Here is a 23192-nt window from a genome sequence, read left to right on the forward strand (position 1 = left end):
TGGCCATGACTGTAGTAGCCATATTTAGGAAAAGTTCCAAAGGCTGGGCCTAATTTAGTGTATAAGAGGTCATACAATACGTTTTGTAGTGATTCCTATGTTGAAGATATTGTGGTGAAGAATATTGTGGTGTGATATGAGGAGCAACCAGATGCTGCACTTGACATGTTTATGAAATTGCTTATTCCAGTTACTACCTGCACTATGAAACAAAGATAAATTATATAAAGAAGGACAGATAAACGTTTTGGAGTACCTTAAATTGCATTTTTGGCAAAATGGTGATCTCGGCTCTATCATTGGCCAGATTAGCTAATTTAGGCATGACATGCCAACAACACATTCTGAACATATATACATCCATGCATAACTGACCAAAATATATATTGTTGTCTAGCAACAATGACAAGCCACCTGGATCTGACAACTTGGATGGAAATGACTGAGGATGATAGCACACGATATTGCCACATCTTCAATCTAAGCCTACAGGAAAGTGTGTGCCCTCAGGTCTGGAGGGAAGCCAAAGTCATTCCACTACCCAAGAAGCCGACCAATCAGCCTGTTACCAACCCTTAGTAAACTTTTGGAAAAACATTGTTTGACTAGATACAATGCTATTTCACAGTAAACAAATGAACAACAGATTTTCAGTACGCTTGTATGGAAGGGCATTCAACTTAAACAGCACTTACACAAATGACTGATGATTGGCTGAGAGAAATTAATAAAAAGATTGTGGGAGCTGCATTTTTAGAATTCAGTTCAGCTTTTGACATTATCGATCATAATCTGCTGCTGGAAAAACGTATGTGTTATGGCTTTGCAACCCCTGCTACATTGTGGCTAGAGCGTTACCTGTCTAACAGAACACGAAGGGTGTTCTTCAATGAAAGCATCTCCAACATAATCCAGGTAGTGTCAGGCATTCCCCAGGGCAACGGTCTAGGCCCCAAATTTTTTTCAATCTTTATGTAACGGTCGTCGTATATAGTAGACCATGGCGCAGCGGGTTGAGTGCTCATTTTAACTTTTATTAGAACACTTACAAAACAAAACAAGAAAACGAACGAACAAACGCACAGTATTACAGGCTAAACACAGCAGTGCAAAAACAACTTCCCACAAAACACAAGTAAAAAAAAGGGCTACCTAAGTATGACTCCCAATCAGCAACAACGATGTACAGCTGTTCCTGATTGAGAGCCATACCAGGCCAACAAAGAAATACACAACATAGAAAACATAGAAATACAAAACCAAAACAATACCCCAAAACCCCGGAACACATAAAACAAACACCCCTCTTATATAAGGACATATCCCAACAAATCCCGAACCACATAAAACAAACACCCCCTGCCACGTCCTGACCAAACTACAATAACCAATAACCTCTTATACTGGTCAGGACGTGACACTTTACTAATGAGTAAAGCCTGTGTGTCTATGTTTGCTGATTACTCAACACTATACATGTCAGCTACCACAGCAAGTGAAATCACTGCAACACTTAAAGAGCTGCAATCAGTTTCAGAATGGGTGGCAATAAATAAGTTAGTACTAAATATTTAAAAAACTAAAAGCTTTGTATTTGGGACAAATCATTCACTAAACCCTGTATCTCAACTAAATATTGTAATGAATAATGTGGAAATTGAGCAAGTTGAGGAAACTAAATTGCTTGGAGTAACCCTGGATTGTAAACTGTCATGGTCAAAACATACTGTACTAATACAACAGTAGCTAAGATGGGGAGAGGTCTGTCCATAAAAAGTGCTGCTCTGCCTTCTTAACAACACTATCGTCAAGGCAGGTCCTACAGGCTCTAGCTTTGTCGCACCTGGATACTGCCACAAAGAGGGACTTAGGAAAATTACAATTGGCCAAGAACAGGGCAGCATTGCTTGCCCTTAAATGTAGAGGAGCGGTTGACTTCATCAATACTTGTATTTGTAAGATGTATTGACATATTGAATGCACAGAGTAGTCTGTTTAAACTACTCACACACAGCTCAGACATGCATACCCCACAAGACATGCCACCAGAGGTCTCTTCACAGTCCAGAACACACTATTTGAGGGCCGCACAGTACTACATAGAGCCATGACTACATGGAACTCTATTCCACATTAAGTAACTCATACAAGCAGTAAAATCAGATTTAAACGGATAAAAATACTCCTTATGGAACAGTGGGGACTGTGAAGGGACGCACACACATGCACAGACACACGCAAACGTACGCGCTATAAACACAGGTACAGTTGGATTTTGTGTTGTAGATATGTGGTAGTATAGTAGTGGCTTGAGGCACACACTTAATGTATTGTGAACTCTGTTGTGAAATGTAATGCCCAGACGGCATCCCTAGCCGTGTCCTAAGAGCATGCGAAGACCAGCTGGCTGGTGTATTTATGGGCATATTCAATCTCTCCCTATCCCAGTCTGCTGTCCCCACATGCTTCAAGATGGCCCCCATTGTTCCTGTACGCAAGAAGGCCAAGGTAACTGAACTTAATTACTATCGCCCCGTAGCACTCCCCTTTGTCATCATGAAGTGCTTTGAGAGACTAGTCAAGGATCATATCACCTCCACCTTACCTGCCACCCTAGACCCACTTGAATTTGCTTACCGCCCCAAGAGATCCACAGACAATGCAATTGCCATCACTCTGCACACTGCCCTATCCCATCTGGACAAGAGGAATACCTATGTAAAAAATGTTGTTTATTGACTATAGCTCAGCATTCAACACCATACTACCCTCCAAGCTCATCATTAAGCTTGAGGCCATGGGTCTGAACCCCGCCCTGTGCAACTGTGTCCTGGACTTTCTGATGGGATGCCCCCAGGTGTTGAAGGTAGGAAACATTACCTCCACTCCGTTGATCCTCAACACTGGGGCCCCACAAGGGTGTGTGCTCAGCCCCCTCCTGTACTCTCTGTTCACCCATGGTTGTGTGGCCAAGCACGCCTCCAACTCAATCATCAACTTTGCAGATGACACACAGTAGTAGGCTTAATTACCAATGATGACGAGACAGCCTACAAGGAGGAGGTGAGAGCTCTGGGAGTGTGGTGCCTGGAAAACAACCGCTCACTCAACATCAACAAAACAAAGGAGATGATTGTGAACTTCAGGAAACAGCAGAGGGTGCACCCCCCTATCTACATCGATGGGACCGCAGTGGAGAAGGTGGAAAGCTTCAAGTTCCTTGGCGTACACATCACTGACAAACTGAAATAGACCACCCACACAGACAGTGTGGTGAAGAAGGCTTAACAGAGCCTCTTAAATCTCAGGAGGCTGAAGAAATTTGGCTTGTCACCCAAAACCCTCACAAACTTTTACAGATGCACAACTGAGAGCATCCTGTCGGGCTGTATCACCACCCACAACCGCAAGGGTGGTGCGGTCTGCCCAACGCATTACCGGGGGCAAACGACCCGCCCTCCAGGACACCTACAGCACCCGATGTCACAGGAAGGTCAAAAAGATCATCAAGGATAACAACCACCTGAGCCACTGCCTGTTCACCCCGCTATCATCCAGAAGGCAAGGTCAGTACAGGTGCATCAAAGCAGGGACCGAGAGACTGAAAAACAGCTTCTATCTCAAGGCCATCAGACTGTTAAACACCCATCACTAGCACATTAGAGGCTGCTGCCTATAGGCATAGACTAGAAATCACTGGCCACTTTAAGGAATGGAACACTAGTCACTTTAATAATGTTTACATATCTGGCATTATTCATCTCATATGTATATACTGTTTTCTATACTGTTCTACGGTATCTCTTTCACTTAATGATGTGTATATATTTTGCATTACTCATCTCATATGTATGTGCTGTATTTTATACTATTCTACTGTATCTTAATCCAGTCCTCTCTAAAATAAAAATGTATTAATTAAGTAATTAAAAAAATTGCTCGGACATACGTATATAGTCTTAATTCATTCGTACTTCGATGTGTGTATTGGGTATATGTTGTGTAATTTGTTAGATACAGTGCCTTTCGAAAGTATTCGGCCCCCTTGAACTTTTCGACCTTTTGCCACATTTCAGGCTTCAAACATAAAGATATAAAACTGTAATTTTTTTGTGAAGAATCAACAACAAGTGGGACACAATCATGAAGTGGAACAAAATTTATTGGATATTTCAAAAAAAAATTACAAATAAAAAACTGAAAGATTGGGCGTGTAAAATTATTCAGCCCCCTTAAGTTAATACTTTGTAGCGCCACCTTTTGCTGCGATTACAGCTGTAAGTCGCTTGGGGTATGTCTCTATCAGTTTTGCACATCGAGAGACTGACATTTTTGCCCATTCCTCCTTGCAAAACAGCTCGAGCTCAGTGAGGTTGGATGGAGAGCGTTTGTGAACAGCAGTTTTCAGTTCTTTCCACAGATTCTCGATTGGATTCAGGTCTGGACTTTGACTTGGCCATTCTAACACCTGGATATGTTTATTTGTGAACCATTCCATTGTAGAATTTGCTTTATGTTTTGGATCATTGTCTTGTTGGAAGACAAATCTCCGTCCCAGTCTCAGGTCTTTTGCAGACTCCATCAGGTTTTCTTCCAGAATGGTCCTGTATTTGGCTCCATCCATCTTCCCATCAATTTTAACCATCTTCCCTGCCCCTGCTGAAGAAAAGCAGGCCCAAACCATGATGCTGCCACCACCATGTTTGACAGTGGGGATGGTGTGTTCAGGGTGATGAGCTGTGTTGCTTTTACGCCAAACATAACGTTTTGCATTGTTGCCAAAAAGTTCGATTTTGGTTTCATCTGACCAGAGCACCTTCTTCCACATGTTTGGTGTGTCTCCCAGGTGGCTAGTGGCAAACTTTAAACGACACTTTTTATGGCTATCTTTAAGAAATGGCTTTCTTCTTGCCACTCTTCTATAAAGGCCAGATTTGTGCAGTATACGACTGATTGTTGTCCTATGGACAGAGTCTCCCACCTCAGCTGTAGATCTCTGCAGTTCATCCAGAGTGATCATGGGCCTCTTGGCTGCATCTCTGATCAGTCTTCTCCTTGTATGAGCTGAAAGTTTAGAGGGACGGCCGGGTCTTCGTAGATTTGCAGTGGTCTGATACTCCTTCCATTTCAATATTATCGCTTGCACAGTGCTCCTTGGGATGTTTAAAGCTTGGGAAATCTTTTTGTATCCAAATCCGGCTTTAAACTTCTCCACAACAGTATCTTGGACCTGCCTGGTGTGTTTCTTGTTCTTCATGATGCTCTCTGCGCTTTAAACAGACCTCTGAGACTATCACAGAGCAGGTGCATTTATACGGAGACTTGATTACACACAGGTGGATTCTATTTATCATCATTAGTCATTTAGGTCAACATTGGATCATTCAGAGATCCTCACTGAACTTCTGGAGAGAGTTTGCTGCACTGAAAGTAAAGGGGCTGAATAATTTTGCACGGCCAATTTTTCAGTTTTTTATTTGTTAAAAAAGTTTGAAATATCCAATAAATTTCGTTCCACTTCATGATTGTGTCCCACTTGTTGTTGATTCTTCACAAAAAATTACAGTTTTATATCTTTATGTTTGAAGCCTGAAATGTGGCAAAAGGTCGAAAAGTTCAAGGGGGCCGAATACTTTCGCAAGGCACTGTATTACTGCACTGTCGGAGCTAGAAGCACAAGCATTTCGCTACACCCGCAGTAACATCTGCTAATCACGTGTATGTGACCAATACAATTTGATTTGATTTAATGTAATATAGCTGCTGCCTTGGCTAATAGGGATCCATAATAAATACAAACACAAATTCTGTGGAATTGCCCTTCCACAATGAGAGCAAATTGCTGCTGAATCGAACGATCATAAAGACTGGGTTGTGGCTAGGAACATTAGATTGGTTTATTCTAGCCAAGCCCTCTGTAGAGGGAGCACTTGTAACCATCATTCTAGCTTCTTCCCTTCCTTGAAGTGATCACTGATCTAATGAGATAGGAGAAATCAACGGTTCCACATCATAGCTTTAACCAATCCAGTCTGATCAATGATTACTTTGAGGTAGGGACTGGGAGGCAGGAAGGATGCATTGTAAGTAGTATTGGAACGGGCAACCCGAATACCCACAGCGCCACTCTGATCACAGCTCTCTTTCTCCAGAGTGCTTTGGGCCAGTGGGGCGTCAATCTATGGTCCATTACCAGTGAGCCATTGCCTCACCCCCAGGTCCAACCCAGCTCTCTCTTGGCCATTAGGCTTGGTCTAACACAATAGTCCCCTACTATCCTCAGGTGCTGTTTCTGGGAATGGAGGATTTTACCTCTCAGCTCCCACTGTTAGAATAAGGATAATGTCCCAAAAATAGCGGTGTTGGAGGGAGTCTCCAAACTATGAGAGACAGTGAAAACGGAACAGATTGCCTACATTAAACAGCTCAAGCCACCTCCACTACCGTAATCCATCTGTACAGTGAGACATTGAAGTGTGGAAACACAAGAAACGCCTTCGCAGATAAATCAAGCACCACCAACAGAAAACACACCGTTTGAAAATGGCATTCAACAATACAAACAACATACAGCACGGAATAGCACGGCACATAGTGTAACATTTTAGAATAATAAAACACAGCTATACGTCTGCAACATCTGAGCTTGTGGTGGGGGGTTAGGCTAATAACGTGCGCCTTTGGTCTTGACATACCCGTTCTGTGGGTGTCGCAGGCACCCACCATTACAGCTATAATTGATCAGGCTTTGTGTTCGAGTGTTCACAGCGACTGACTGCACTGATTACTCTTACTACCATGTGTCTGTATAAGTGTATGTGTCCAAGACAGGAAGTGTAGTGCATGTGTGTAGTATGTGTGGGTGCATTGTACATGTGCGTTGTGTACATGTGCCTGCGCACATGTGGGTGTGCATGCGTTAAATGTGTGTACAGACCCTGGCGAGGATACAGTACTCATGGACTGGCTGCACAGTAGGAAACCTGACATGGCATCATTAGGTGCTTACACCATGTCATCATGAATTAAGCAGGGAACTATTGAACCAGTTTTGCAACACAAAGCTGTTAGAGTGCAAGGAGAACGTGAGCGCCGTGACCCTTCCATTGCACACGAAACCATACGCTAGATTTCCATATCACACAAGAGAATGGCCCTGGACTGTGTGTTTACTCACTAAAACATGCAAGGTCTGCCTTTGATGACATAACTCAAAGATTCTGTTCCATTATTGCCTGGTGTTGTATACACAATGTACATAAATGAGCTATTCTCATATTTTCATGTCAAATACAAGTATAGATTTGATACATTTCTGAAACTCTCATGTAGCCAACTGTACACTACTCACTCCTGGTGTCTAAGAAAGCCATAAAAGCCATTATTTCTCTCCAAAAGAATACATTTCATTGCCAATTTTGAAGCAGGACTACTAAATCTATCCTCTGTATCACTCCTCCATCATTGCACCTCTATTTCCCTCCATCAGTACAGGGAGTAGCTGAGCATATTTGCATCACAGTTAGCTGTCAATGTAGAGGCGCCTGTGCTAATGCTAAATGAAAAAGACCCCCCTTTATCCCTCATCTCTGTAGTTTTATTGGTCTAGCTTTGGATGGTGAAGAGATAATAGAACTCATACTGCTGCGTTCCTCTGAACTCAGACAAATACCGATGTCGTTAAAGTGAAGACTTTTATTTTATCAAATCAATTCTCTGTAATTATTATTACGTGATTCAATTAATCACGTAAATGTAATTAACTAGGAAGTCGGGGCACCAAGGAAAATCTTCAGATTACAAAGTTATAATTTTCCTAATATAACTCTTCAGATATTTTAATATCTGATCAATTAGTCTTCTAATTAATGAATTATTCTTTACCTCACGTTAGTCTCATTCCAAACGTCGTAAATTGTTGATCAATTGTTGATAATTATATTAATTGAAATGCTAATCCTTTGCACATGAACTCATTCGGGAATAATTGCAATAAATATATATTTATGCCCAGTGTGTCATCGTGATCTCTGTTGGAATCGTCAGTCCTTCTGTTGGAGAGTTCATCTGAGTCTCTCTCTCTCTCTGCTTCCCTGAAGATCAAAGTCTTTCGTGGTTAGAATGGATACTTCAGAGTACCATTCAGAAATGTTCTCATAGAATAGATGTTTTGGCGGTTGTCGGTCTTCGCATCCCAATTTGACATAATTTCTAGCTGCAGACTAGTAATTATTATCTAAGATGTGCTCTTATTCTGTAGGGATCGATAGTCTCAGAGTTTAACCATTTCCCACCGTGTAGGCAATACTCCACGTGGTATGGTTAGGAATTCAACAACCATTGCACCCTTAGCTTACGCTGAGGTTTTTGTGGTCTGAAGAGCATTTCCTCAGGTTTTATTCATAACAGTAGAAAAGGGCTGTGCCATGATGCCAGATGATGTCTGTGCTCACGGGGGCGGGCCAATGACTTCGTTAAAAACTTTAAAGGGAATACAAGTCTTTCACATTAAAAGGTTTTGTCATACCCGTCCCTTAAGTGTCCACGGACCATTCCCACAACTGGACATTTTGGGTCAAATCCCCATTTGGGGATTTATGAGTTTGCCATGTGAAATCCTTTATTCTCTCTATGTGTCTCTTTCTGCATGGCCAGGGGGAGAGTCTCCGCCAGGAATTTACAGCCTGAGATAACAGAACCTGAGTGAGTGAGTGAGTGAGTGAGTGAGTGAGTGAGTGAGTGAGTGAGTGAGTGAGTGAGTGAGTGAGTGAGTGAGTGAGTGAGTGAGTGAGTGAGTGAGTGAGTGAGTGAGAGATGCCACGATCTATACCCAGAAAGGGCCACGTCATGACACCGAGTAGAGCAAAGCAGCAGACTTTCTCTTCACCGAGGCAGTATCCCACTTAACACGAGAGGAGGGGAGGTTGTAACTCTGTCCCGTTACCTGTCTCATACACCTCAGAGTAGGTGGCTGAGCGGAGACAAAGACATATTGCTTATTAAAGCAGACAGAGTAAGTATCCATGGACAAAGGTGTCGGGCTCATCAAAGAGGTGAAAATGTTAAAAGGGAATCCTTGTTGTGTGTAACCCTGTGTATCTGTTACTCTGACAGATTTGTATCCAAAGCCCTGCCACTCTGGAGGCTTCTAAAGAGAGAAGGGAGATGGGGAATAGAATTTGGGGAAAGGAGCAACAGAGAGATGGAAGAGGAAAGTGGATGAGAGAAGCAGGGGTGATGAGCAGTGAAGATAAGCAGAACAAAGGGATGGGGGAGATACGCAGAAGGCAAGGAGCAGGGTAGAGGAAAAGCAGAGGAGAAAAGCAAGGAGAAAAGTGGGGGAATGGTAGAGGAGAAGTAAAGAAGAGTGAAGGAGAGAAGGGGAGATGGAGTGAGGGAATGGTAGAGGAGGGGAGGAGAGGAGCAGAGGAGAGGAGAAAAGCAGGGTTGCGGTGCAGAGGTGTTGGACTGGTTTCATCCAGGCCTATGGGGTGGAAAAGAGGACAGATGGCCTGATTGTGTTACTGTACCGCCTCAGCCTCACCTTTGTGTAATAATCTTAGTAAGGCTTAGGAGAGAATGGGGAATAAATAAAAGACAATAGGGAGCAGGAGGTTGTTACCATACTGCAGCGCCTTCTGCGTTCAAATGTTGCCTGTGTTTTCAACAATTGGTATGGCATACAATATTTTTGAGAAGTGGTTGAAACAACGGAGCTAGTTAACATATTTCATTTTAGATCATTGGCCTTCCCAGGCTCCTGTTTAATTAGAAAACATGTTTTCAGGAAACAGGTTTCAAATAATATATCACTATGAAAATCACTTCATATCTAAAAAGGCCAAGATGTTTGTTATTGCCTAAGCAATATAGCCCCCACTAACACAACAGCTGCTAATTTTCTCATTTTAATAAGTCCACATTTTCACTGTGGTATTTGAGGGAAAGTGAGAAAAGGAGTCATATGGACAAGCATCCAGCCGAAACATTGAGTAAAGAACTTGATGACGGATACAATCACTGTCATAGAGGCCTTTGAGGTATATCGACTGCTGGGAGGAAATTAGCTCCAATTCCAGGCTGAAGGCTCACTGAAAGACAGAGAGAGAGCGAGCGAGCGAGAGGAAGAGATAGGAAAAGAGAGAGAGGCAGGAAAGGAGAAGGGGGGGCCTGAGACAGAGAATAGGAGGAAGGGAGGAGATACAATCAGACAGAAAGGAGTGAAGAATACAGGGAATATGAGAGGGGAGATAGAGATCTACATCCATGTGAGAGAATTATGAGAGTGAGAAGACATTGTAATGATAAAGATACACTTTTCTCAGTCTGAGCTAGCCAATCAGGTTCAAGTGATAGTAAAGGCTAAGCCCAAACTCACAATGAGGGAGTCTTCTCTACTGTTGCTCACTTACTGAGTGTGTGTGACCTTAACACACAAGCAAACACACATACTGTTTCAAACTGAGAACCACAGCAAGGCTTACATTCACAGACTATCTCAAGCTAGGTCCCCTGAGAACCCTAAAGAGAGAAGGCAAATGAACTGTCTTGTTTCTAGCTTAGATTCCATTCAATCTGCTCAGGGTGGGACTTGAGAGCAGACAATAGCAATCACATATACTGACATGTGACGTAACTGTCTGTGTACACAATAACAGTAAACGATGAGAGAGAAAGGTGAGCCTACACCCCCCATAATGGTCTAATGGAGCAAACCCCAAAGATTGCATGAAAACAAACCAGATAAAGATGCAAATTAGTCTAGGAGAAATAACGTTTTTCTGAGACCGATCCAACAAAGACCTTAGATGTGCCTTTAGCTCTGTTTTTCATAATGTGGAATGTAAGAGGGTATTGTGAGATTAATTTTAAAGGGATACTTCGTGATTTTGGCAATGAGGCCCTTTATCTACAGTGTGTTCAGAAAGTATTCATACCCTTTGTCTTATTCCACCTGTTGTTGTGTTACAGCATGAATTCAAAATTGATTAAATATTTTTTCTTCACCCATCTACACACAATACTCCATAATGACAAAGTGAAAACATGTTTTGAGAAATGATTGCAAATTTATTGAAAATGAAATACAGAAACATCTCATTTACATAAGTATTCACAGCCCTGAGTCAATACATGTTAGATTCACCTTTGTCAGTGATTACAGATGTGAGTCTTTCTGGGTAAGTCTCAGAAACATTAATGTTGTCTATGTAAGCAACTCCAGTGTATATTTGGCCTTGTGTTTCAGGTTATTGTCCTGCTGAAAGGTGAATTAATCTCCCAGTGTCTGGTGGAAAGCAGACTGAACTAGGTTTTCCTCTAGGATTTTGCTGTGCTTAGCTCCATTCCACTTATTTTTTATCTTGAAAAACTCCCCAGTCCTTAACGATTACAAGCATACCCATAACATTATGCAGCCACCACTAAGCTTGAAAATATGGAGAGTGGTACTCAGTAATGTGTTGTATTTGCCCCAAACATAACACTTTCTTTTCAGGACAAAAAGTAAATTGCTTTGCCATTTTTTTGCAGTATTAATTTAGTGCCTTGTTGCAAACAGGATGCATGTTTTGGAATATTTTGTTATTATGTATGTGCTTCTTTCTTTTCATTCTCTCAATTAAGTTAGTATTGTGGAGTAACTATAATGTTGTTGATCCATCCTCAGTTTTCTCCTATCACAGCTATTAAACGCTGTATCTGTTTTAAAGTCACCATTGGCCTTGTGGTGAAATTCCTGAGCGGTATCCTTCCTCTCCGGCAACTAAGTTCAGAAGGACGCCTGTATCTTTGTAGTGACTGGGTGTATTGATACACCATCCAAAGTGTAATTAATAACTTCACCATGCTCAAAGGGATATTCAATGTCAGCTTTTTTATTTTTACCCATCCATCAATAGGTGCCCTGCTTTGGAAGGCATTGGAAGACCTCCTTGGACTTTGTGGTTGAATCTGTATTTGAAATTCACTGTTCGACTGAGGGACTGCGCAGATAATTGTGTGTGGGGTACAGAGATGAGGTAGTCATTCAAAAATCATGTTAAACACTATTATTGCACACAGAGTGAGTCCATGCAATTTATTATGTGACTTTTTAAGCAAATTTTGACTTCTGAACGTATTTAGGCTTGCCATAACAAAGGGGATGAATACTAATTGACTCAAGACATTTCAGCTTTAATTTGTAATGAATTTGTAAAATGTTGTAAAAACATAATTCCACTGTGACATTATGGGGTATTGTGTGTAGGCCAGTGACACAAAATCTCAATTGAATTCATTTAAATGCAGGCTGTAACGCAACAAAATGTGGAAATAGTCAAGGAGTGTGAATACTTTCTGAAGGCACTGTACTTCCCCAGAGTAAGATGAACTTGTGGATACCATGTTTCTCTCTGTGTCCAGTGTGAAGGAAGTTAGAGGAAGTTTCACGAGCCAATGCCAACTACCATTAGGGCAAAAACTGTAAGTCTATGGCTATCTCCTACAGTAGCATTTAAAAGATCAGCTCAGCATGACTTTAATGGGTCAGACAGGACAAGGTCACACCCCAGATATGGTACAATCGTCAGCTCATCAAGTAAAGGATCAAGAGCAGTAATTAAGTGCCCTCTATTTTATGGTGGGCCACTGTTTGACATGGGCCACCATGCATCCATTCACTCAACATTAGTCGTTATTGTAATGTGACAAAGATAGTTTCTAAATGGAGCAAGACTAACCAGTTTGACAACTTATCCCAGGAGAGTGAACCCTCGCCACTCATCTCCACAAAATGTCTGCTAACAAGAACCACCCATCAGACTGCATGGTGTATGTTTCATGAGACTCACTAAAGAATGCCAAATTGTCTGGTGTATTTCATCATGTGAGAAAAGGATCATAACATGTTGTCACCATGAGAAATCAGCACCTGCAAAGCCTTCCTTGGAGTATTCCGGATGGACAACTGTAATCTCAGGAGCCCCAGTATCTGCTGGTTTTCTCTACCCCCTGTCATGGAAATCTCATAATGGCCAGTTTGAAGGTAGTAACAAAAACCAGCAGACACTCTGCCATCCAAGCACCGGGTTGCCCATCCCTAATATACTGACACAAGATGCCCTTACGACAACGATAATAAATAGGCCTACTCATACTTGTCATCACTAACCATCAGCGTAAGCCGAGTCCATTAATTGTGGAAGCCTAGTATAGGCTAGGAGGAATAATATAATTCTATTCCATGAAGAACAAAAAGGAAACACCTTCATATTAAGTGGATCAGATAACAGGTCACTCCGAGGTAAAGAAACCTCAGAAAATCTTCCTGTAATAGTCTGTAGCATGATAGAGTAGCAAGATGGCGCCGATAGAGAGGGTTGCCTAGCTTCTAGTCCTTTAGAAACTATGCAGTATTTTGTTTTTTTATGTATTATTTCTTACATTGTTAGCCCAGAAAATCTTAAGTGTTATTACATACAGCCGGGAATAACTATTGGATATCAGAGTGACATCAAGTTACCAACATTATGACCAGGAATATAACTTTCCCGAAGCGGATCCTTTGTTCGCACCACCACCCAGGGCATTTAATCTAATCCCAGAGGCCGACCCAAAACAACATCGCCGCAGAAGAGGTAGACGGAGCGGCTTCCTGGTCAGACTTCGGAGGCGTGCACATGTAACCGATGTGAAATGGCTAGTTAGTTAGCGGTGGTGCGCGCTAATAGCATTTCAATCAGTGACGTCACTCGCTCTGAGACCTGAAGTGGTTGTTCCCCTTGCGTTGCAAGGGCCGCGGCTTTTGTGGCGCGATGGGTAACGATGCTTCGTGGGTGTCAGTTGTTGATGTGTGCAAGGATCCCTGGTTCGAGCCCAGGTTGGGGCGAAGAGAGGGACGGAACCTACACTGTTACATTGATGCTGTTGACCCGGATCATTGGTTGCTGCGGAAAAGGAGGAGGTCAAAAGGGGGGTGAGTGTAACTGATGTGAAATGGCTAGTTAGTTAGCGGTGGTGTGCGCTAATAGCGTTTCAATCAGTGATGTCACTCGCTCTGAGACCTGAAGTGGTTGTTCCCCTTGCGCCACAAAAGCCGCGGCTTTTGTGGCGCGATGGGTAACGATGCTTCGTGGGGTGTCAGTTGTTGATGTGCGCAGAGGGTCCCTGGTTCAAGCCCAGGTTGGGGCGAGGAGAGGGACGGAAGCTATACTGTTACACACACCGCTAACCTCTTCCGAGTATATTACTCACCAAAGTCCAGTCTCTAGATATTAAGGTAGACAAAATTAGGGCAAGGGTTACTTTTCAGAGAGAAATCAGGGATTGTAACATACTCCCTTTCATGGAAACATGGCTAAGGTAGACAAAATCAGGGCAAGGGTTACCTTTCAGAGAGAAATCAGGGATTGTAACATACTCCCTTTCATGGAAACATGGCTAAGGTAGACAAAATCAGGGCAAGGGTTACCTTTCAGAGAGAAATCAGGGATTGTAACATACTCCCTTTCATGGAAACATGGCTCTCTCAGGATATGTTGTCGTAGTTGGTACAGCCACCGGAATTCTTTATGCGTCGCGCCGACAGAAATAAACATCCTTCTGGGAAGATTAACAACTCATGGTGTAATCGTAACAACATCCATAAACTCAAGTCCATTTGTTCACCTGACCCAGAATTCCTCACAATAAAATGCAGACCATATTATCTCCCAAGAAAATTCTTGCCGATTGTTGTCACAGATGTGTATATCCCCCCTCAAGCCGATAGCCCGACGGCCCTCAAGGAACTTCACTGGACTCTATGCAAACTGGAAACCATATATCCGGAGGCTGCATTTATTATAGCTGGGGATTTTAACAAAGCAAATTTGAGAACAAGACTAGCTAAATTCTATCAGCATAATGATTGTAGCACTCGTGCGGCCAATACACTGGATCACTGCTACTCTAGCTTCCGTGATGCATACAAGGCCCTCCCACACCCTCACTTCAGTAAATCTGACCATGATTCCATTTAGCTCCTCCAGTTCTATAGGCAGAAACTCAAACAGGATGTACCCGTGACAAGAACTATTCAATGCTAGTCTGACCAATCGAAATCCAAGCTTCAAGATTGTTTTGATCACGCAGACTGGGAAATGTTCCGGGCAGCCTCAGAGAATAATATTGATTTATACGCTGATTCAGTGAGTGAGTTTATAAGGAAGTGCATTGGAGATGTTGTACCTACTGTGACTATTAAAACCTACACTAACCAGAAACCGTGGATAGATGGCAGCATTTGGCAAAACTGAAAGCGTGACGACCGGATTTAACCATGGAAAGATGACTGGGAATATGGCCGAATACAAACAGTGTAGTTATTCCCTCCGCAAGGCAATCAAACAAGCAAAATGTCGGTATAGGGACAAAGTGGAGTCGCAATTCAACGGCTCAGACATGAGACGTATGTGGCAGGGTCTACAGGCAATCATGGACTACAAAAAGAAAACCAGCCACATCACGGACACCGACATCTTGCTTCCAGACAAACTAAACACCTTCTTTACCCGCTTTGAGGATAACACAGTGCCACCGACACGGCCCGCTACCAAGGACAGCGGGCCCTGCCTCTCCTTCTCCGTGGCCGACGTGAGTAAGACATTTAAACGTGTTAACCCTCGCAAGGCTGCCGGCCCAGAAGGCATCCCTTGCCGCGTCCTTAGAGCATGCGTAGACCAGCTGGCTGGTGTGGTTACGGGCATATTCAATCTCTCACTATCCCAGTATGCTGTTCCCACATGCTTCAAGATGGCTACCATTGTTCCTGTAACCAAGAAGGCAAAGGTAACTGAAATAAATGACTATCGCCCCGTAGCACTCACTTCTGTCATCATGAAGTGCTTTGAGAAACTAGTCAAGGATCATATCACCTTACCTGCCACCCTAGACTAGTCAAGGATCATATCAACTTACCTGCCACCCTAGACCCACTTCAATTTGTATACCGCCCCAATAGGTCCACAGAAGATGCATTCACCATCACACTGCCAGGTCGCTCCCTGGTCGTGAAGGTAGGAAACAACATCTAAACACTGGGGCCCCACAAGATTGCGTGCTGAGCCCCCTCCTGTATTCCCTGTTCACCCATGATTGAATGGCCATGCACTCCTCCAACTCAATCATCAGGTTTGAACACGACACAACAGTAGTGGGCTTGATTACCAACAACAACGAGACAGCCTACAGGGAGGAGGTGAGGGCACTCGGAGTGTGGTGTCAGGAAAACAACCTCGCACTCAATGTCAACAAAACAAAGGAGATTATCGTGGACTTCAGGAAACAGCAGAGGGAGCACCCCCCTATCCACATTGACGGGACAGCAGTGGAGAAGGTAGAAAAGTTAAGTTCCTCGGCATACACATTACGGACAAACTGAAATGGTCCACCCACACAGACAGTGTGGTGGAGAAGACGCAACAGCGCCTCTTCAACCTCAGGACGCTGAACAAATGTGGCTTGTCACCTAAAACCATCACAAACCTTTACAGATGCTTAATTGAAAGCATCCTGTAGGGCTATATCACCGCCCACAACCGCAAGGCTCTGCAGAAGGTGGTCCGGTCTGCACAACGCATCATCGGGGGCAAACTACCTGCCCTCCAGGACACCTACAGCACCCAACGCCAAGGACAACAACCACCCGAGCCACTGCCTAATCACCCCGCTACCATCCAGTAGGCGAGGACAGTACAGGTGCATCAAAGCTGGGACCTAGAGACTAAAAAACAGCTTCTATCTCAAGACCATCAGACTGTTGAATAGCCATCAATAACACAGAGAGACTGCTACCTACATACAGACTTGAAATCATTGGCCACTAAATGGATCATTAGTCACTTTAAAAATGTTTACATATCTTGCATTACTCATCTCATATTTAAACTCAGCAAAAAAAGAAATGTCTTCTCACTGTCAACTGCGTTTATTTTCAGCAAACTTAACATGTGCAAATATGTGTATGGGGGGGGGGTCAAAATCAAAAGTAACAGTCAGTAGCTGGTGTGGCCACCAGCTGCATTAAGTACTACAGTGCATCTCCTCCTCATGGACAGCACCAGATCTGCAAGTTTTTACTGTAAGATGTTACCCCACTCTTCCAACAAGGCACCTGCAAGTTCCCGGACAATTCCGATCCAACAGGTCCCTACGAGCAGTATGGTTGGTGGCATTGTCATGCTGGAGGGTCATGTCAGGATGAGCCTGCAGGAAGGGTACCACATGAAGGAGGAGGATGTCTTCCCTGTTACACACAGCGTTGAGATTGCCTGCAATGACAACAAGCTCAGTCCGATGATGCTGTGACACACCACCCCAGACCATGACGGACCCTCCACCTCCAAATCGATCCAGCTCCAGAGTACAGGCCTCAGTGTATTGCTCTTTCCTTCGACGTAACGCAAATCCGACCATCACCCCTGGTGAGACAAAACTGCGACTTGTCAGTGAAGAGCACTTTTTGCCAGTCCTGTCTGGTCCAGCGACAGTGGGTTTGTGCCCATAGGCGACGTTGTTGCCGATGATGTCTGGTGAGGACCTGCCTAACAACAGGCCTACAAGCCCTCAGTCCAGCCTCTCTCAGCCTATTGCGGACAGTCTGAGCACTGATGGAGGGATTGTGCATTCCTGGTGTAACTCAGGCAGTTGTTGTTGCCAACCTGTACCTGTGCAGCTGTTGTTACATGTGGTCTGCCACTGCGAGGACGATCAGCTGTCCGTCCTGTCTCCCTGTAGTGCTGGCCATATCTGCAGTCCTCATGCCTCCTTGCAACATGCCTAAGGCACGTTCACGCAGATGAGCAGGGACCCTGGGCATCTTTCAGAGTCAGTAGAAAGGCCTCTTTAGTGTCCTAAGTTTTCATAACTGTGACCTTAATTGCCTACCGTCTGTAAGCTATTAGTGTCTTAACGACCATTCCACAGGTGCATGTTCATTAATTGTTTATGGTTCATTGAACAAGCATGGGAAACTGTGTTTAAACCCTTTACAATGAAGATATGAAGTTATTTGGATTTTTACGAATTATCTTTGAAAGACAGGGTCCTGAAAAAGGGACGTTTCTTTTTTTGCTGAGTTTATATACTGTATTTTATACCATCTATTGCATCTTGCCTATGCCACTCGGTCATCGCTCATCCATATATTTATATGTATATATTCTTATTCCATCCCTTTACTTAGATTGGTGTGTATTAGATAGTTGTTGTAGAATTGTTAGATTACTGTGCGATATTACTGCGTCAGAACTAGAAGTACAAGCATTTTGCTACACTCGCAATGACATAGGCTAACCATGTGTATATGACCAATAAAATGTTATTTGATTAGATTTATTAAGTCTATCTCTGACTTCACCATTAAAAAAAAATATGGAGATATCCAGATGGATGTCATCACTGCTCTGACCTTTTGCTGTCACCACAATGGCCGCTGCGTTAAAAAAAATCTGATTCAATCTGCATGTATTAAAAATGGCCTCATATGCTGCCCACTGGCTGGGATTTTAGATGGACATGTTACTCATTTTAAGTTTAAGGGCTTTGAGAGGAGGAAATAATATGTTACTTTTAGCAAAAACATCTACTTGAATGAAGCCAGTCTATACATTTTAATTATTTGGGAGATGGACAATGTTATTCATGCTGAAAAATGTAAAGATAATACAGTATGTAAATGTGGCTGATGTGATTGTAATATCTCCTGGAGCTGGGCACATTACTATTCAGATCAAAGCTCTACATGACCAATAGGTTTCCACCTGCAGGTGTGTGTGTGAATTTTCTTGACCATGACTAGGCTACATTTTATAATGTACTGGATGCAGTGGAAAATTCATCTGTCAGATGAAATATCGGCCTACAGCACATTTCCTGTAGACAACAATACAAATGCTACTCTGTGAAATTAGCAATTAATCTGGTGTTAGAGGTCGTTCGTGCAAAAGCCTTACAAGCTTTACTTGATTCATGTAGGAACAGAAGGATGATTATCCTCCCTGGAGGCTAGATTTATGGAAGTGCTACTACAATGGGCAGGGCACCAGAGCAGAGTCACTGACAGGCAGTGGGTGAGATGAAGGTGGCACTTTAAATTACCCACAAACACAAAGCCCACTATATTTACAGCTATATGGCACTTCCTTGTGATTGAATTAGACTACATTTCAACAGGAGATGCACTTTAAGGAAACTATGTGACTGTGCAACTGGTAGACATGTCACTGATGTAGTTTTGCTGCTATTGAAATATGCCTTTACTGGGCCTGCTTCTTTCCAACACCAGTATCAGAAGAGTGGGGGCTGTACTCAAATTCCATCCCATCATCAATGCTCTATTAGTTAACATTATGCATGGGTGGTTCCCTTCTAATAATGACTACCCTACCATTAATCCCATGCCAGAAGACAGGCAACTAGTTTCATGATATACTACAGTATAGGATATATTTTAATTACTTGTAAAAAGTATGTAGTCACTGTTGTGTGTTTATTATTTACAGTGGTCTTACCTTCTGCTGTCGTCTGGCCATGTCGGTCGGTTGCTTGGCATTAAAAGGGTAGGCAATGCAGCGCATTACAAAGACATAGAGCTGGAGCCTCTTCTTTCGCTCTTCCTCCTCCCTCTGCATCTTTTCCAGATCATCTTTCTCCTTATCGCTGGCCACCGAGGGGCTGGGGCTGGATGGGCGAGCACTGCTTCCCCGGCTCGAGGGCTGGAGCCCACCAGAACTCTCGGTGGTGCGGCTGGGTGACACCCGTGCGCCCCCGGTATTTGGTGCCGACACCTCTTTGCGTTCTTCTTCTACCATCTCATCCGCTTCCTCCTCACTGGAAGATGGGTCCAACATGTTGGTGGTCTTGGATGGAGACTATCTAGACAGAGTGAGAAAGCGGAGACCAAAAAGACACTCAGTGCCACAGGTTTTCCAAGAACGACAGTGTTCAGAGACAGCTGCTATCTGTGTTGCATTGGCAACGCTAGAGGGGGAGGGGGGGATGAGTAGAAAAAAAATACTGAAACTCGATGTAAACCAGGAAATCTCAGTTGAGAGGAATTACGAAAGCCCAAGACTGATGTAGAAAGAGAGTAGGCCTAGGCTGGTAAAACTCTGCACAAAAAGCTATTGAATTCGAACAAAATACATGTGTAGTTGCTTACCCTACGAGTTTTCAGCGTTTAACTCTCCAGTCACCACCGGGGATTTGCTAGGATGCTATGAGAAGGGGTGGGGTCGGATGAAAGACAATAAAGAACGCTTTTCAGTAGCCTGCTAAGCAACGCGCGGATGGGGAACGTACCGGGCACTGACCATGGTTCTGAATATAAAGGCGAATTATAGCGGGCGGTGGGAGCGCAGTTGACGCGACAACCAATTTACTACATCCACCTGATGATCTGAGACATCTCCAATGGAGATTCTCAGCAATTATGCCTTTTCCCACATCATTATTTATTTATTCCCCATATTCACTATTATTTCCGCCAAACTCCACTTGTTGCCCTATTCTGAATTTGATACGTGGAATAGTCAATAGTCAGACTTGAAGTGCATGATTTAATCGACTATTAATTCCTAGATTTTTGTATATTATAGTGCCTATGTTGCATTGTAGCCTAGTAGGCCTAGCCTAATATTGCCTATAGGGCCTATATATCAGAATTGAGCTGCACAATTAAATCAGTATGGTGATGACATATATGCGTTATAGAAAACACATTTAGCTTACACATCTCCACGGTTGTCATCAACCTTCAATGCTGACAGCATGATACCTGGCCCTGGAGTAATTATCAACGTTTTGTGAAAAATACATTAGATTTGGAAAAAATGTATCAACATAAACTGCTGTTTTAAGGATGAAATTTCAACCACAGGAGTGTGTCATCATGGTAATCAATTTTCAACATACACAAACCTTGTATAAAATATGTTGAATTTGTACCTTTGAAACAACACAAGATCTTCAACATTCTATCCATTATCAGAAATAAAACAGTCTGGACAGACAGCACCTCTTACTGGAGGGCTGATTTATCTACAGCTATACTTCTGATCTCCCATCCAGGGTTTTAACAAAGCCCAGCCCTGCTTCGCTTTGATATTTGTCACGGACTACTACCAATGTGCTATTATGTGAATTGATAAGTTTTAATAACGAAATAGATTCACTGTTGCTATCGAAGTCATTCCAACGGATAGGTAAGTCATATATCATCAATTATACTATTTTGTCCAATTTAGTATTTGCGAAGTCATCAACAGCTATTGTTTCAATTCAACCCAGAGTACAACTAAAACTAGACAATACATATAGGCCTAGGGTTTCAAGCTTTGGTTGATTTCCAATGTAATCTTCAAGATAATAATTAATGTGTTGGATTCACGTCTCCATCTCAATCAAAAAGCAATTTTAAAGAATAGCACTAAATCAAACTTCATTTAAAGTGCATTTGAAGTTTGATTTTATTTAGTTACATTTAGTCACTTTAACTTTGGTTGAGATGGAGACGTGAATCCAACATATCAATTTTTAATTTGTAGAGAAACTGGAATTATAGCCAGACTAAGTCAGTGACACAAAAGATCTCCTTTAAATGTTGATATTTGGTTGTATTGACAACCAAACACAATTCAATATCACTTTAGCAATACAATAAATAACCTATTAGCATTTGTTAACTTGTCCACAAGTTATGTTGGATTCACGTCTCCAAGTAAACCACAAATAAAAATGAAAGAATAGGATTAAGCCAGTGGCTCAGCTGAAACTATCCAAGCATTAGCATCTCCTTTAAATGTTGATAGTTGCTTGCATTGTCAACCAAACACATTTCAATATGACTTTTGTAATACGTTAACTAGCCTAAAGTTAAGGCTAATTAATGTAACAGTATTTAATGACATTTAAAATGAGTAAACATGTCCATTGCCACATTGAGGTTACTGTAACTAAAAATGATGAAAATGTGGTTGAAAATACATTGTATTTTAGGCATGTCATTTTGACCGAAAACGGAGTAGCCCAAATTGATATAAGATACATTTGAATGCTAAAAGTATGAATTACTTTTTTTCATTATCAAATAAAAATGTATTGGTTATGTACACAGTTTTGCAAATGTTATCGCAGGTGCAGCAAAATGCTTGTGTTTCTAGCTCTAACATCCTACACCGGGTCTGACAGTGTGGCAGGGTTTGAAGGCTATTACGGATTACAAAGGGAAAACCATCAGTGATTTGCCCAGTAATGCAAATCTCTCAGATGAGCTGAATGACTTCAATGCTCGCAAACAACACTGAGCCAGGCATGAGAGCCCCTACTGTTTCGTGGTATCCAATTGGTAGTTACAGTCTTGTCTCATCACTGCAACTCCCGTACGGACTAGGGAGAGGCGAAGGTCGGGGGCCGTGCGTCCTCCGAAACACAACCCAGCTAAGCGGCACTGCTTCTTGACACAATGCCGCTTAACCCGGAAGCCAGTTGCAATGTGTCGGAGGAAAGACTGTACACCTGGCGACCGTGTCAGCATGTATTGTACCCAGCCCGCCACAGGAGTCGCTAGAGTGCGATGGGACAAGAACATCCCTGCCGCCCAAACCCTCCCCTAACCCGGACGACGCTGGGCCAATTGTGCGCCACCATGGGTTGTGGCCGGCTGTGACAGAGCCGAGACACGAACCAAGATCTCTAGTGGCACAGCTAGCACTGTGATGCAGTCCCTTAGACCACTGCGCCACTCGGGAGGCCCGATGTAAGACTTTTAAATAGGTTAACACTCACAAGGCCGCTGGGCCAGACAGAATACCAGGGCACATTCTCAGAGCATGAACAGACCAGCTGGCAAGTGACTTCACAGACATTTTCAATATGTCCTTGTCCCAGTCTGTAATCCTAACATGTTTCAAGCAGACAACCTAAGGACCAGTGGTGGAAAAAGTACTCAATTGTCATACCTTAATAGAAAATGAGTAATAGTGAAAGTCATCCAGTAAAATACTACTTAAGTAAAAGTCTAAAAGTTTTTGTTTTTCAATATACATAGGTATCAACAGTAAATGTAATTGATAAAATATATTTAAGTATCAAAAGTAAAAATAATAAATAATTCCTTATATTAAGAAAACCAGACGGCACGATTTTCAGGTTATTTATTCACGGAGAGCCAG

At 42.7% G+C, this 23192-nt stretch overlaps 1 protein-coding gene across 6 annotated transcripts in view; it reads right to left on the minus strand.

Annotated features, from left to right (window-relative positions):
* The window catches only part of cadpsa (Ca2+-dependent activator protein for secretion a), a 151862-nt gene extending 131527 nt beyond the window's left edge, over positions 1 to 20335 (minus strand). For 2 of the 6 annotated variants that reach the window (XM_014133443.2, XM_014133442.2), the window contains exon 1: positions 19533 to 20327. In XM_014133443.2, the coding sequence (XP_013988918.2) occupies positions 19533 to 19871 (339 nt within the window). In that variant the 5' untranslated portion in view covers positions 19872 to 20327. Of the gene's footprint in view, positions 1 to 19532 lie in introns of all 6 variants that reach the window. The other 4 variants (XM_014133438.2, XM_014133444.2, XM_045691769.1 and 1 more) reach the window with 4 other exon arrangements.
* Between the last annotated feature and the right edge of the window lie 2857 nt (positions 20336 to 23192).

This window comes from Salmo salar, chromosome ssa12, assembly GCF_905237065.1.
Source record: "Salmo salar chromosome ssa12, Ssal_v3.1, whole genome shotgun sequence".
In the NCBI taxonomy this organism is placed as follows: Eukaryota; Metazoa; Chordata; class Actinopteri; order Salmoniformes; family Salmonidae; genus Salmo; species Salmo salar.